Source organism: Cervus elaphus, chromosome 24 (assembly GCF_910594005.1).
Source record: "Cervus elaphus chromosome 24, mCerEla1.1, whole genome shotgun sequence".
In the NCBI taxonomy this organism is placed as follows: domain Eukaryota; kingdom Metazoa; phylum Chordata; class Mammalia; order Artiodactyla; family Cervidae; genus Cervus; species Cervus elaphus.
This window is the reverse complement of record NC_057838.1, coordinates 69,835,075-69,851,307: the sequence shown is the minus strand read 5'-3', so window position 1 is coordinate 69,851,307 and position 16,233 is coordinate 69,835,075. Positions and strand designations below refer to the sequence as shown.

The 16,233-nt window shown below is 48.0% G+C and overlaps 1 protein-coding gene across 3 annotated transcripts; it reads left to right on the top strand.

Annotated features, from left to right (window-relative positions):
• The first annotated feature begins 2,302 nt into the window (after window positions 1-2,302).
• Window positions 2,303-11,795, top strand: LOC122683018 (CCHC-type zinc finger nucleic acid binding protein). Of its 3 annotated transcripts, none has more exons than XM_043886488.1 (5): window positions 2,303-2,473; window positions 9,601-9,738; window positions 9,836-9,928; window positions 10,070-10,268; window positions 10,787-11,795. In XM_043886488.1, exons 2-5 carry the CDS (start codon window positions 9,615-9,617, stop codon window positions 10,902-10,904), a joined length of 534 nt encoding a protein of 177 aa, XP_043742423.1. In that variant the 5' UTR covers window positions 2,303-2,473; window positions 9,601-9,614; the 3' UTR covers window positions 10,905-11,795. The 3 variants fall into 3 exon arrangements, with proteins under 3 accessions (XP_043742423.1, XP_043742424.1, XP_043742425.1); XM_043886489.1 differs by having other exon boundaries at window positions 2,311-2,473; window positions 9,601-9,717; XM_043886490.1 differs by having other exon boundaries at window positions 2,311-2,473; window positions 9,866-9,928.
• The last annotated feature ends 4,438 nt before the right edge of the window (window positions 11,796-16,233 follow it).

Genomic DNA, 16,233 nt, shown 5'->3' with positions numbered 1-16,233 from the left:
CTGTTGGCAGGGAAAACCAGACATGGAAGGGTTTAGAAGGACAGACACAGTATCCTCTCCATTTAACAACAGGATCTAGGGCTTGTGCTAGGAACAGTTGGGCATTTTAAGCGGAAATGAGGAGTTGGCAGTTATTGCTGCTCGACTGGCACTCATTTGAAGGAATCCTGAGTCATGCTGAATCACAGCATCCTAGCTGGGCCTCTCTGAGGACACTGAATACTTTCTTTTGGCCCTTGTCATCCTGAAAGATCTTCAAGGGCACGGTCTGTCTTAACTCACCTGTGTGACCCCTGCAGAGCTGAGAACAATACCTTGGGGAAGACTGGACATGGGAGGGCAGGAAGGGATAAAGCAGATTTCAGGGGAGGGAAATATAGAAAACTCTTCAAATACAGATGGCAGTTTATCTTTTAAGTGGGGTAGCCTTTTCTTTCCTTTGTTTTCAAACATCACTAATGAACAGGTGTACCCAGGGCTGTATCCATGCAACAATAGTCACTTCATCCCAGACCTTCCCAGGGTCAGTCAGAATGACTTATGACCAGACTGGCTCTATTAAAAATAGTCATTACAGAAAGCTGGATGCCAGGTAGAAAAGAGCCATTAGCTGCTCCTCCCAGAGCCAAAGAGCAAAGGTCACATAATGTTTCCTCTACTTAAGTCTTCTAAAACGTGTACAAGAACACTGTGTCCAATATCTTTATTTCACACCCACCTTTAAAAAAAAAATATTAGGAACATTCAGTCCTTGTGTCTGTAATGAATATTTTATGTAGCACTTTGGTTGGAATGGCAAACCAAAATCGAGTCAGAAAATACTAATTTCTAGTTCCTGTGACAATTTTAACTCATCTCCTGGTGTGGCGTGGAGGCACCCAGGCTGGACTTCCTACAAAGCGTCCTGCGTTACACTCACTCACTGTTAGGCCTTAGGAAAACACTAGGTAAGTGTCTGCACTACAACTTATCTCAAGATATTATAAAGAGTAATCAATTAGGGAGGGGAAATCTATGAAGCTGTGCAAGCTTCTTGGTAATAAAACTCTGTAAGCACAAAGTACCATTGCATTATGGGTAACTCAGTGCAGCAAGTGCTAGACAGTTCAATCGTTATTGGAAATTGGACATTTTCACAGCGAATTTTAAAATATTTTAACTTTAAATTGTCTTAACACAAGTTCAAATCATGGGTCCTTAAAACAGTCCATCCACTCCAATGATTGCTCCCAGGTCTGCTGAATGCTTTGCAGTGATTGATCGGAACCAGGTTTAACCCTCCCAACACCTGAGCTCTTAACCACACTGCACTACCTCCTCACCGCGTGCTTCAAGCAGCCATACAGCCTGGTCCTCGGATTCAATGAGGCGCAACTGGGGGCAGAAGAATAGCTCAAGTCTACAGTCACCTGCGGATGGAACCAACTATCGTTGCAAACAAGGACTGGTCACCCCAGTTTTAACATCTGAATAGACAGAAGCGCTCACTTTGCAGGAGTGAGATAGTCATTAGCGGAACGGAAAGTACACTCCCGGGCTGTGACGGCCAAGCCGGGCTGCAGGCAGACCTCCAGAGCACACCGTTTACTGTGAGACTGTGGTCATTTTAGGGCCTTTTCGGGCTTCAAGAGACTGGGAACTCTTCCATTTTTCTCCTCCTGTTTTTAATGAAAGCCTTTCCAAAATGAGACACCAAGGTCTGTAACTGCTCAGTTTACATGGAACAGTTTAACTTGATGTCACCGTGACAGCGTGTCTACGCTACATTCAGTGTCTCTTGGGAGAAAACCTGAAGGCCTGCAGGGACGGTGACAGCCCGGGCCCGGTGGCCCTCGGGCTGCAGGAGCCGTCACGCGTCAAGTGCTACCCGGGTGACAAGGAGTGTTGGGGCGGCGGTGCCTCCCCCGCGCCCGCTCCCCGGGGCGGGACATTTATCCGGGACGGACTGTGAGGCGGGACCGGCAGCCCGGCTCCCCGCAGCAGAAAGGCCCCAAAAGCGGGGCCAGGCTCCGGCGGCGCTGAGCCCGCCCCCGGGAGGAGGCCTCCGGGCCCGACGAGCACAGAAAGCCACTCCCGGCGCCCCTGGCCGCCGCCGCCACCGCCGCCAGGAGGGTCGTCGAGCCGGAATTCCTACTGCCCCCGCAGGGCCGGGCCCGGCCTCGAGGCGGGAAGGCCGCGCGCAAGGCTCGGCGGGAAGGGCCGCGCGCGCCGGGGGAGGGCCCCGCCCCCAGCGCCGCGTCGGGCGCGGCGGCCCGCCTCGCGGGCGGCCCTGATTGGATGGCCGAGCGTCGCACGCTGATTGGCCGCGTGGGCGAGGCGGCGGCGAGCCGTGCGCAGCGGCGTGTGCGGGGCCGTGTGCAGACCCGCGTGTGGCGCAGGCAGGGACCCTGAAAATAAACAGCCGCCGCTTCGCGAGCCGTCCTCCCGGTCTGCGCCTGAGTCTCGGCCGCTGCGGGCCCCTGCGACGCGGAAGGTGAGGCCGCGAGCGGGCCGGGGACCGCGGCGCGGGGAGGGGCCGCGGGCGGAGGGCCGGGCCCGGGAGGCGGCGATGGCGGCCGGGCTCCGGCCTGCTCCGCTGCTGCGTCAGGCGGGAAGCAGGCCGCCGCAGCCCGGGCCCGGCCTGTGCCCTACGGCCGGCTGCCCCCGCGCTCTGCCCGCCGCCCGGGACGCGGGGCCGCCTCGCTGGGGCCTCCGGGACCCGGCCGCGCCCGGGCCTCAGCCCCGCGGCGTAAGAGGCCGCGCGTCCTTGGGACCGAGGCGGGGGCTCCGGACCGCGGGGAGGGGGTGGCTTGGCGGGAAGGTGCGGGGAGGGGGCCGTGTGGGGAGGGCACGGGGCGGTGGGGGGCCGGGGCCGGGCCTGGCGGGCCACGTGCCAAAGGGCTCTTCGAGCCCAGGAGGGGCCTCGGAGAAGCTGTCCGCTCAGGGCGGGGGATACCCCGCCGGAAGGCCCGTGCGGCTTCGGGACTCGCTCTCGGTGCTCCATGGCAGCTTCAGGATTCTTGGATTTTTGTCGTCATGGACGTGCTAAGTTACTGGTCTTACGTTGCACTTCGGGAAAGGGCAGATAAGGCTCGTTTTCCTTGAATCAACACTGCTTTAAGTTCGAGAGGCCTCTAGAAAAAACCCCATTATCGGCAGAAAACATGAATCGGCCAAACTTCCAAAATCATGGCAGCAGCGGTAACCTTTGCATCATCTCCGGGGTAGATGAAACGAATGCAATATAAAAACGAGGCGAGAAGATGAGTTAACCAAACTCCGTTTGGTTTTTCCAGACGTGAAAACCTATTTTGGTAACGGCATAATGGCCCACGTTTGGGTTCGGGTGTGGATTTTCTTATGGATAAGGCTCGTGCTTGTTGCCACATGTTAACCACATGGCCTCAGCCACAGGACACTTCCTAAGGAAGTGACTGCATCTGGTCCTGGGGGTCCTAGGAAAAGAAAACATTGCTTGGTTTTCATCTGTGACTTCAGATAGTGTGTTTCAGGCATTGTTCAGAAGGACCCACGAAAAGGATAAGGTAAATAAGCCAAGAGTCTGGATTAGCTTGCCTTTTTTTCTTTCCCCTTTTTTCTTTTCAGGAGTATTGATTTTCATCCTTATCTTGTACCCCCAAAAGACAAGTTTTTAAGAAAAGGTTTTTTTCCCCTTTTTCTCCTTGTTTGACTCACTTTTGGAGAGAAACATAGCTAGTTAATTTTTGCCTCAGTGAGTTAACCTTAATTTAAATTAGCAACTTTTTATTCTTTTGCTCAACCCCTATTAGTTGAAGGTAAGGTTTTGAGGGTCTTAAAGAGATGAATTAAGAGGTGGTTCCTACCTCTAAGACTTTTTCCCCCTCTGCAAAGCAATTACTTTCAAATACTTCTTAATAATTACTGTGGTCGTGGCTTAATCAAACACCTACATCAATCACAGATTGATGCTGTTGTAGTGTGTTGAGCCTGATTCCTGTTTGGGAGGAGCTCTTGGTACTGGAATGTAAAAGGGATAATTTATTATATTCCCAAGGGCTGAATAAAGAACTTAAAGTTTTTTTCCAAGTTGTAACTCTTGGCAACAATTAAAAAAAAAAACAAGGTATATATTTATGTAGTTATCTAATGTGTCACAGAGAACTTGGATAAGTTTTTCTTAGCAACCAAAGGTCCACAGTCCTTTTCCTCTTGACAACAAACTAGGTATTTTAAATGTGCAGTTTAAAGGACATTTATTACACTTATATTTGAACATCTGTAACAGGCAGAATATCTTTTTTAAGGTACTATAAATGAGGATTCTTTTTGAAATCTTAAAGTATATGGCATCTACGTGGAAAGCTTAAAGACAAGAGAACCACAGTTTTAACTACTTGAGGTGATTGGTCTCTTGTCTAAATGCTTGCCCATGAGAGAGATTCTGCTTCCCTTCTCCTGTGCCTGCAGGAATGAGTTTCTTTTTTAAAAAGTTGTTGGCTTCTTTCCTTTTCTAGCCTTCTGACAGTAAGTGGAGAGTGAGAGGCTGGTGCCAAGGCCTCCTGGCCTGCTCTGTGGGGGGCACCCTTTCTGTCCTGGCCGGTGTCATAGAACTCCTCTGCTGGCAGTGTCAGGGGCTCCTGCAGTCAAGGCCTGCTCCTGAGAGATTCCAGGAAAGTGTGCACCGTTTTCATGTTAACAAGACGCTGGTCTAATTCAGTAAAGATTGTAGCCACCAGCATTCACTTTGTGAGTGGGTGGGCTCTGTTAAAGGGGACTGAAGATGCAGTATGGTGTTCACTTGGAGTGGCTTGTTAATTACAGATGAGGGTGTTAACAGGAGAGGTCAGGTTGCCAGTCTTTGCCACTCCTAAATTCTGCCTTGAGGAAGGTTAAAATCTAAGATGACTTTAAATTCTTTCATGGGTGTGGGTTTTTCAAAAAACGTATCAGTTCTGTTCTTTTATTTTGACTTACCTAATTTGGTATACTTTTCTGATAGCATTTTCATGAACTTTATCACTTAACCCTAACAAAAACCTCTGCAGAGAACTTGGATCGCACTGTTGAAATCCTAACTCGAACTTTCTAGTTGTGTGGCTTTGGGTGAGTTACTTGTTCTCAGATCCTCAGTTTCCTTATCAGTGAAATGGGAACAAGGTTACGGAACTTGCACAGTTGCAGGGATTATAGATAATATGTATGTTAACCCTTGACTCATGGTGGATATTTAGCTACTAATTAAAGCCTTTCCAGATATGCAGAAATGGATGTAAGTAACAAGACCACACAGTAGATGCAGGATGAGAAGCCAGAACTGCTCCTGGTGTTGCAGTCTGTTCTTCATTCTTCTGAGCAGAATGCGGTAGTACACAATGTCACTTACTTCCTTTATTTTGTTTATTTTTACTTCAAACTGAAGTGTTTGGGCCCCACGTTGGTGCTCCGACCTGACTTATAGGCGTAAACTGACTCACCTTAGTAGAGGGTGAGTGCCTTCGGAGGGCAGAGGCCCCTCTGGGCTCGGGGACAGGAGTGGCGAGGCAGCAGTCTCGCCGTGCCCCCAGCCTCTGCTGCCCGCTCTCGCCTCCCCCTTGGCTGCTGCTTATTTTAGATGTGTTTATAGACTGTTACTGGCTCCTGCTCGTTGGAACTCAGTGTTAGTGTTGACCAGGTACTGTTAAGGCTTAGTCAAAGCAGTTTACTGGCTTGGTTGTTGGTATCAAAAATGCAGTAGATTTACTTCAATGACGACAAATTTGTGTGACCGTTAGTGTTTTGTTACTAGTTCCAGGCGTTAAACCTCACAGCCTGGATGAGTGCAGAACCGGAATAGTTGGACCTCCCAGTTCAGCTCACGTGGCTGCTGACAGTAGCCCTTCTCAGGTCGCATCTTGACTGCACCAGGCGTGCTCTGGGCCCTGCCACATCTTAAGTGTGACTTGTGTCATAAAAATTGAGTTCACTGTGGTCGAAGGGAAACATACTGCTTCCTGGGGTTGGAAATGTGAGCTCATTTGGAATCGACCCTTTTGCTTCTCAAGAAGGAGACGTTATAGACTGGGAAACTGGAGTGTAAGCGGAGTTAGGCCCACTCTAAGCCTGCTGTGTAGATTGGCTGTGTTGCAAGGCTCGTGGGCTAAATCCCCGACCGGAGAAAGAACCGGGGCCCTGGCAGTGAAGGCCCGGAATCCTGACCAGCAGGCTGCCAGGGAACTCCTCGGAGTGAGTTCTGCCTGTCTGCACTTTAACCTCAGCAGGGGAGGAGTGGAAAGGAAAGAGGAACTGTGAGCAGTAGACAGAAATACTTAGAAGTTTAATTGAGCGTGTGTGAAGCACGAGGTACCTGGTAACAATTACGGTTACAGGTCAGACAGGAGACGCGTCAGGTGTCCTGAGGTAACACAGCAAGCAGTTCCGTGGTTAACCGTGTGGCTCCCAGATCTTTCCACGTCGTGAGAATACATGGGTGTAGATCGCAGCGAGGAGAAAAACATGCTCTTACTGCCAAATGACACTGAAAATACAGTATTTGCTTTTTAAATTAGTATGTATATGTTTTGCAGCATTCCATAAAAGATTCCTGGGGTCTCGTTGAATTCTTGGAGTAATAAGAGTCTGGGTGGCAAGCAGAGGTCCTGGCTTGGCTACTGACTTTAGTGACCTGGGGTGAAAGTGCCTCAGTTACACGTGGGAATTGTAATAGACAATCTGAAATGCATACTGAATCGAGACTGTAGTCAGTCCTTAATGAGGATGTAAAATTCCTGTTACTCTTTGTTTTTTGGCCGTTCTGCATTGCTTGTGAGATCTTAGTCCCTTGACCAGGGACTGAACCTGGGCCCTGGCAGTGAAAGGATGAGTCCTAGCTGCTGGGCCATCAGGGAATTTCCAGCATCGGTCTTCTAAATGAATAGTGCAGCCACTCATCTGATAGCAGAAATTTAGGTGGTTTTTTTTTTTTTTTTTGGTCAGGACTTACTGGATTGGGTTGGGTCTGTACAAGAAACACAAGTTTATTTCATTCAGCAAATGACTGTTGGTCACCCCCCCCCCCAAAAAAAAATAAAACCTCAGCAGTTAAAATCCTGAGTTATATAACTGCTACTAAAAGGGTGATTGTATGGGGTATTATTCAAAGGTAAATAACTTGGTCTGTACCATCAAGGAGTATGATAAAAAGCAAAATGGTAGCGCAGGCAAAGTGCCCTGAGTCTTAGTAGGAAAAAGGAGAGTTCCAGGCTGGTGATGTGGTCAGGTTCTTTTATAGAGCTGGCATTTATCTGAGTTGGCCCTTGAAGGTTGGAGAACGTTGTGACAGGTGCGAGAGGCGGAGGCAGACAGTGCAGCAAGACTCCCAGCCAGGAGCGGTGGGAATCGAAGAGCCGTAATTAACTCAGCTCCGGCTTCCCTTACTGCCTCTAGTTTTCCTAAGGAACGGCATGAGACTCTCTAAAGACCTTGTGGCTTAATGTGTTCACATGTAAGATTAGTACTAGGAGAGCGGCCTGTCCCCTAGGATGGGTAGCGGCCTTTAAAACAGCAGGAGGCTGTTGGAATAATGTTCATTACCTAAGAGCACTCAGTAAAAATGTAGAACAGCTCACTGAGATTGGCTTGGCCAAACAGAAAGAAACAGTTCATGAAAAATCCACACATGGGTTAATCACTTTTTAGGAAGCTAAATTTTTTAAACTTTTTTTTGTAGGCTGAAAGTGAACCTAAAGGTTTCACTGTTAACTATCTTCCACTGATAAACATCTGATGATTCATTATAATGTATTTCCCTTGTACTTTACCATTATGAAGTAATAAGCAAGAGGTCTTATTAAAGCAGCGGCGTAAAAGTGAGATTGCCCAGAACTATCATGTACTTTAGCTTTGAAAATGCATATTGAATGTTGGGTTGTCATTTTTCTAGAAGATAAATATCTCATTGAAATAAAAAATTATAAAATGCTTAGAGCCTGTCAAATTGCCTGGATTGCCTTGTGAAAGGAAAGAACTCCTTGGGACCAAGAGTTAAAATGCTCAAATTTGCATGCGTGCTCTGTAGGACACAGTAGCTACTGACTGTGGACAGTAGCCCCCAGGCTCCTCTGTCCATGGGACTTTGAGGCAAGAATGCTAGAGTGGGTTGCTATTTCCTACTCCAGGGCACCTTCCCAGCCCAGGGAGTGACCCTGTGTCTCTTGCGTCTCCGGCATTGGCGGGCAGATTTTTTTACCGTTGGGCCACCTGGGTACACCCGTCTGTGCTCAGATTGGTCCTCAGTAAACCAGAGGATGCAGAATGGAAGTGGGATGGAGGGGAGGGCGAAGTGCCGTAAGCTGCGTTTCCCTGTGATGGTTTTATGTGCTGTTCAGTTTTTAATCTCGAGTATTTTCTCTGGAAACCAGCCGTCCACTTGACTTAAAATGCCAGCACCCGTGTAGGAAAGCAGATGTAATTTTGCCAAATGCCTTTTTACTCTTCACAGCCTGGTTTCTTCTGACTGGAAATGTGCACTGGGACGCCGCGGAGTATGAGTGCCCTGTGAGGTGCGCTGTCCTCCCCGCTGTTGGTGATCAGTGCACAGGGCGAGCGTGCGAGTTGGTAGAAAGCGTCCTCTGAAGGTTTATCCCTGCTCTGATTTCAGACGCATGGGACAGCTATGGGTTCTTTCGGATATATGACTGTGGAAACTTTTGAAACTAAACTTCATAATTTTAGTCACTAGGTTTTGCTCCATCAAGTTTAAAAACTTTGTGCACCATTCTCTGACACTGGAATTAAGGACAAAACATGTTTAGATACAGGGAAGTGTGGAAATGTAAAGGTCACATTGTTTTTAGCTAGTTTTTTAAAGGCCAGTTTAATGGGAGTTTGTCCTGCAACATTCCATTCTGTTCTATTCCATTCTTTTCTAGGAATAGCCCCTACTTATTTTTAGATTGTTATGTAATAAGTATAAAATGCATTTGCTTTAGTGGAGTTTCACTTTTATTTCGAAACAATACCCAATAAAGCAGTCTACTGTGGAATTCCAAGTAACCTTGTTTTAGATGTAAAATTACAGAAGAAAATTTGGAAGCAGGAGAATAGAAGAGGGGAAATGGCCCCAGTGCTACCGGGACTGTCCTTCGGAGTTTCTCTGCCAGTTTCCTACTGTTTTTAACAAACCTGCTGCCCCTGGTGTAGTGCGTGTGCTCCTGAGCGCCCAGGCGGCGGCGGCAGGGCTACAGGGTCATCAGGTGCCCGCTAGGTGCTCTGCTGCGGGGAGGGGGGAGTCCCTCTGCTCTGTCGGTGCTACAGATCACGGGCTCCTTCCGGGTGTATAACCAGTATGTGACCTCCAGTTGCGCACAATCAAGTTTTATTTCTAATGATGGATATTCACTTACGCTAGCCCTGTAAGTCCCCTCAGTAACTGGGTTAACACATATGCATAATCTTAATGATTATGCAAAGTGTTTCTGTTTCATTTTTTAATATATTTCATAATCATAATGCCTAAGTATATAGTCATCTGACTGTTTTTCTAAGCAATATATTGGTTGGCTTTTGTTCCTCAAGAATAATTATCCAGAAATACACTAATAGGGAATAAAAGCTGTAAGTAGTGCTGAGTGGTTTCATGTTGTCGTTTTTAATGTTTTGAAGATCTGACTGCAGCCATGAGCAGCAATGAGTGCTTCAAGTGTGGACGGTCTGGCCACTGGGCCCGGGAGTGCCCCGCTGGCGGGGGCCGCGGTCGTGGGATGAGAAGCCGCGGCAGAGGTGGTTTTACCTCGGATAGAGGTATTTTTGTCGAATAAAAAATTCTTAAGTACTTCAGTATTCATGAGTATCAAGACTGGTCTAATTAGCCACGTATGTTTGTTTCTGTTCAAAATAGGTTTCCAGTTTGTTTCCTCGTCTCTTCCAGACATCTGTTACCGCTGTGGTGAGTCTGGTCACCTTGCCAAGGACTGTGACCTTCAGGAGGATGGTAAGTGTTTACCCCTTCCTGTCCCGCCGTCCAGAGCCGGGCGAGGGGAGCGAGCTGGAGGTGGCCCCCGGGTGCGGCGCGCGGCCGGCCGGCACCTGTGAGGTGTTACAGCCTGGCTCTGCCCTCTGCCTGCCGCTGAAGCCTGCTATAACTGCGGCCGAGGCGGCCACATCGCCAAGGACTGCAAGGAGCCCAAGCGGGAGCGGGAGCAGTGCTGCTACAACTGCGGCAAGCCCGGCCACCTGGCCCGCGACTGCGACCACGCCGACGAGCAGAAGTGCTACTCCTGCGGCGAGTTCGGGCACATCCAGAAAGACTGCACCAAAGTCAAGTGCTACAGGTGAGCCGCCGCCGCCAGGGAGGGCCCCGGCTACGCCAGGGGTCTGCGGGCGTGAAGGACGTCAGGCTGTAATAATGTGGCACCTTCAGAGACTTTGTAGAAAACGACAAGGTGTATGTTTTGTGTGTGTGGTTCATACACAGATGTTTTGTCATGAAATCAGAAGTCTCTGCTTGTGAATGTGACATCATATGTACATGTTAAAGCATAAAATTTCATAAGTATCGATGTGTACGTACTTGTGAAATCTTAGGGGTTAATTTGGCCAGTGCTTTGGTGGTGGTGATGGATGACCTCCTATGGCACAATCTTTTATTCGACGCTGTGGACTGCTCAGTTGAGTAGCTTTGCTGTCAGGCTCCTCCTCCTTGGTCTCAGTTTAGGGTTAATAAGACTTACTGTCTGAAAACACAGATGTACACTTCACTCATTGCCTTTTGTGTTGCAGTGACTAATCCTTCAGTACATTGACGTTTTCTGAGCGCTGTTGTGAAAGCTGTTTTAATTTCCTCTCTTAGGTGTGGCGAGACTGGTCACGTAGCCATCAACTGCAGCAAGACGAGTGAAGTCAACTGTTACCGCTGTGGCGAGTCGGGGCACCTGGCGCGGGAATGCACGATCGAGGCCACGGCTTAATTACTTTCCTTTGTCGCCCCTCCTTTTCTGATTGATGGTTGTATTATTTTCTCTGAATCCTCTTCACTGGCCAAAGGTTGGCAGATAGAGGCTACTCCCAGGCCAGTGAGCTTTACTTGCCGTGTAAAAGGAGGAAAGGGGTGGAAAAAAAATCGACTTTCTGCATTTAACTACAAAAAAAAGTTTATGTTTAGTTTGGTAGAGGTGTTAATGTATAATGCTTTGTTAAAGAACCCCCTTTCCGCGCCACTGGTGAATAGGGATTGATGAATGGGAAGAGTTGAGTCAGACCAGGAAGCCCGTTCTGGGTTTCTCGAATATGTTCCCATGTAGGAGGTAAAACCAATCCTGGAAGTGTCTGTGAGCTTCCATAAATAACTTTAATTTTAGCATAATGACTGCCTTGGATTGTCTGACCTCAGTAGCTATTAAATAACATCAAGTAACATCTGTATCAGGCCCTACATAGAACATACAGTTGAGTGGGAGTAAACAAAATAAAAAGACAAACATGCGTGTTAATGGTTGTGCGAGAACACTCGGGATAAAAGCCTGAGCAGGAACAACCTCACCACAGCGTCGATGCTGGGTAAATATGGTGATGGCAATGGTGTAGAACACACGTTTTCAAAGACTAAATCTAAAACCCAGAGTAAAACATCTATGCTCAGAGTTAGCATAATTTGGAGCTATTCAGGAATTGCAGAGAAATGCATTTTCACAGAAATCAAGATGTTATTTTTGTATACTATATCACTTAGACAACTGTGTTTCATTTGCTGTAATCAGTTTTTAAAAGTCAGATGGAAAAAGCAACTGAAGTCCTAGAAAATAGAAATGTAATTTTAAACTATCCAATAAAGCTGGAGGAGGAAGGGGAGTTTGACTAAAGTTCTTTTTGTTTGTTTCAACTTTTCATTAATGTATATAGTGCAAAATGCCATATTAAAGAGGGGAGTGGAGGACTGGAAGCTGACAGTTTGGAGTTTTCTTTTTGTACTGACTCAGTCTCGTCTTCCGTAAGGAAACATAGCTGTTAGAGGGAGCACAGGCTTCAGATGCTTTGTCAGCCCTGCAAGGATGTGGACAGTTTAACTCTTCTCATCCATTATAATGATGGCCTTTAGTTCCATGTTGATTCTGAACAGTTCTAACACCATGGATGGTTTTTGTTAAAGTTTTTTTTTTTTTTTATGTGGACTCTCTTTAAAGTCTTCATTGAATTTGTTACTATATTGATGTTGTGTTATGATTTTTTGGCTGCAAGGCGTGTGGGATCTTGGCTCCTGGACTGGGGATGAACCTGTGCCCCCTGCACTGGAAAGCGAAGGCTTACGCGCTGGACCACCAGGAAATCCCACCATTACACTTGTAGCATTTCAAATTTTCCTGCACTTCACAGGGATCTGAAATGTTGGATTCCTTGTGTTTTCTCTTAGGGTCTGATCTAGAGTTGACACGGACCTTGTCATTTAATGAACTCACTATAGTTGAGTTGCTGGAAGAATGTGCAGCTGCCTGGAACCTCAGGTGCCCTTCCTCTCCTACACCCTCTAAAGGGTCCTGTCCCCGCCCCAAGAAGGTGGCTCCCTGCCGCTTCACACTGCCCGCTGGTTTCTTCTCCTTGAACGCGCCGTGTGTGTGCACGCCGTGTGTGATCCAGTCAGCGTGTGACGGGGGTCACTGCAGTCACCAGACCAGCAAGAAAGGGAACTCCCAGCGCCAGTTCATTTCCTTGCTAGGGTACAAGCTCACGGTTTCCTCCTGCTTCTGTGGTTGAGTTTCATTGTTTCTTTTTGGCTGAGTGGCACCACGTATGGGATCTTACTTCCCTATGTCTCCTGTCTGGAAGCTTGGAGTCTTTATCCTGGGACAGCCAGCAAGTCCCTTTGATATTTTTATGAAGCAAGTGTTGTATCTCAGATGTTAAGCATGTTAGAGATCATGATAAAACTGGCACAAGTAGGAAACTGGTGTTGCACTGCATCAGTCTTACTGCTGATATAGAACTTGACCTCTTTTGCATTGAGATGACAAGCGTTTCCCTTGAAAAGTCAGTAATCTATCCTTCATTCACCTGATGATTTTAGCATTTCGTGTTCTTTGTGTACAGTTGGGAGAAATGAAGATCGTCCTCCCTGGTTCAACAAAACCAAGTGGTACTAAGTGATACAATGCCCTTCAGGGTTTTGTTTTTTTTCTTTTTTTTTTCCCTTCAGGGTTTTGAGGATTCTGGTAAATAATGAGTACCATCCACTAAGGAAGAGCTGATTTTTTTAGATAGAAATAGATTTCTGTTGCAGTTGTAGGGAAAACAGTGCCTTGAAGGATTTTGTCTGGGATGTTGGTAGCTGTTGTGCTTGAGTTATTTTGACTATTTTATATGTTATATTATTCATGGAACAGGCTGTCCTTGACTTAAGGCAGTTCCACAGTCAGTAGGTGAGGTACCTGACTTGTAATGAGACATTGTTGTCTACTCAAGTGTCAGAGGCAAGATCTTGAGAATTCGGGGCTGTCAGAGAAGACAGTAGCATATACTTGTACCATCTGTTCTCTGTTCCCTGTTTCGGGATCCGTTTCCCTTAATTATGTATTAGTACTCATTGTGACAGTCCTTGTTAACCTTAACTCATCTTTAAAACCTGATAGAAATTCTAGTTGTCCAAAAGATTTTGAGTGCATTGTTCATTGGGCTCATGTAACTGCTGCAGCCGTTTAAAACATTTAACAACAGTTTGCTGCTGCTGCTGCTAAGTCACTTCAGTCCAACTCTGTGCGACCCCAGACGTCAGCCCACCAGGCTCCCCTGTCCCTGGGATTCTCCAGGCAAGAACACTGGAGTGGGTTGCCATTTCCTTCTCCAGTTTTATAGAGTAGGTGTTAAAGAACATCTCTGTTAGAATTAAAGAGGCTAGTGTTTAGCATGACTTTCTCAGGGTGGGTACTGAGCAGTATTTTGTAAGCCGCTCGGTGACTCTAGGGCCCCGCCGGATTGAAAACTCCTGGGATAAGGAGGCAGGGTCACGGCCCCAGTGGTGTGGTTATAATTTGAGAACTCAGTCCAGAGCTTGTGCTCTGAATTACAAAGGTTCATGTACATTTAATTATCCTTGTTACTTGCCTTAGAATTGAAAGATTACATTGAATGTAACAGCTTCCCATCTGTTCATTTCCACCTCTGCTACAAACCTTGGCAATGAACTTGACTACTAGTAATCTCGGTAAAGGTTTGGTAGCAAGCTGTGGTGTCAGGCCCGTCTCCTGAGCAGGCTGATGATGTACGTGATGGTAATGAGGGTCAGAGTGGTGTCTCCAACGTCACAAACGTGCTGTTTTCACACTTGGGTTTCTGCTCTTGTGCTTGTGAAAACACACCTTCCTAGACGGGCCTGAGTGACTGAGGCAGCTGCCGTGAGTGAAACGCATGCACTTCAGCTGGTTGGGGTGCTTTTGTGTTCCTCATCTCGTTTCCCATGGAGGGTACTTTGCAGTATGAACCACGAACCCTGGCCTGGAACCTGACCACTCTGGTCTACCCCGGAGAACACTGCTGTGTGACCGCCGTTGGGCAAAGAGCATTTGGTGGCCGAGGTATCAACTTCAGTGCCTCCTCGGTAGGCCTCCCCCAGTTCACCGAGACTGGCTTCTCTCACAAGCAGGGCTACCTGCACTTGTCACCACCCTCCCTCGCGGCCCTTCCTTGCCAGCCGCGACCTTCACTTCCTGCAGGTTGTGAAGCAGCTGCGGTTTGCTTGCCCTCTCGTGCCCTGTCACAATAGTTGCCGCAGCAAGATGAACGCAGGTCTCCTGCGTTGCAGGCAGATTCTTTACCATCTGAGGCTTGTCACAGTCTGGGAGATGGGAACGACGTCTGTATTTCCTGGTCAGGCCACAGGTGTGTGCATTAGGCCCGGTTTTTTCAGCACTCCCAAGTCTGAGGCAGCCTTATTTAATCACTGGAGCTTTAGGGAGCCTTCCAACCAAGGATTGATTATAGCCAGATGAGTGTGTCATGGTCTAGAGAAGACTTGCAGCTGATTTATTAGAGGGATGGGCATTTCTTTTCGGGGGTGCTGTGCTGGGCCTTCGTTATGTGAAGCGGAGGCTCCTCCGTAGCTGTGGGGTGTGGGCTGTTCGTTGCAGGGGCTTCTGTTTGGAAGCAACGGCTCTATGGTGTATGAACTTCAGCAGTTTGGGCTCCCGGGCGCTCCAGCACAGGCTCAGTAGTTGAGGCGCATGGGCTTCGTTGCTCCGAGGCGTGAGGGATCTTCCCAGCTCAGGAATCAAACTCGACTGGGAGACTGACTCTGCGGCTGAGCCACCAGGGAAGCCTGGGATGGGCCTTTCTTTCAGTGCCTCCTTGTGTTATTTTCAGTTTGGGTAAGTGAAACTGTGCAAATGATGTGGTCTGTGTAAACGCAGATGAGGTGACACTTGTCCAAGCTGAGGCCATTTGCTTATTCACTAATATTCTGGGTGAAATATTGGACAACAGGAACCTGGACAGATACAGCAGAGGTCAGAGCTGGCGGTCACTGACGGTGAGAGCTGTGTGTGTGACTTCTAAAACCTGGCTAAGTCAGTTCTCACCTCCCCCAAGGGCCATCTCAGTACCTCTGTACCCAGATCTCCAAAACTCTCCTGGTTTTAGCAGCAGAGCCTTGCTGTGTCTGAAGCTGTGTAGTACCATGCAGGCAGCAGACCACACTGAAGTGTCTGCCCAGGCTCAGCCAGTAGCTCTGAGCTCGATCTGTAAAGTGAAGAAAAGCTATCTTGCACAATCACTGTATAGTGATTGGGTGACGAGACATCGTTGGTAAAGGGTCGAATAATCAATTGTTTTCAAACTTCCTGCAGTGCCACCACACTGCATCCTGCTGAGAGGAACACCTCTCAGTGTTTGGCAACCCTGAAATGGGGCGGGATGAGCCAGTTATCAAATGCTTAAGTGTCTGGCCACTAACTCCAGACTCCGGGAGGCAGCGGGTCATGCGGGTGAAGCTGGTCAGCTGGCAGATGGAGCTGGTGCTGCAGGAAACAGGTTGAGGGCCCTGTCCCTCTGGGGACGGCAGCAGAAACACTACAAGTGTAATGGATTGAAGTCTTACTAATAACTTGAAATTTTTCTTTAAATTTTGGGATGCTTCAATCATACCCCTTCCCAAGGATTCTGCATGCGCGAAAGTTGCTCAGTTGTGTCCGACTTTTTGCAACCCACGGACTATAGTGATTGGGTGACAAGACATCGTTGGTAAAGGGTCGAATAATCCCATGGAATTCTCCAGGCCAGAATACTTAAGTGGGTAGCCTTTCCCTTCTCCAGGGC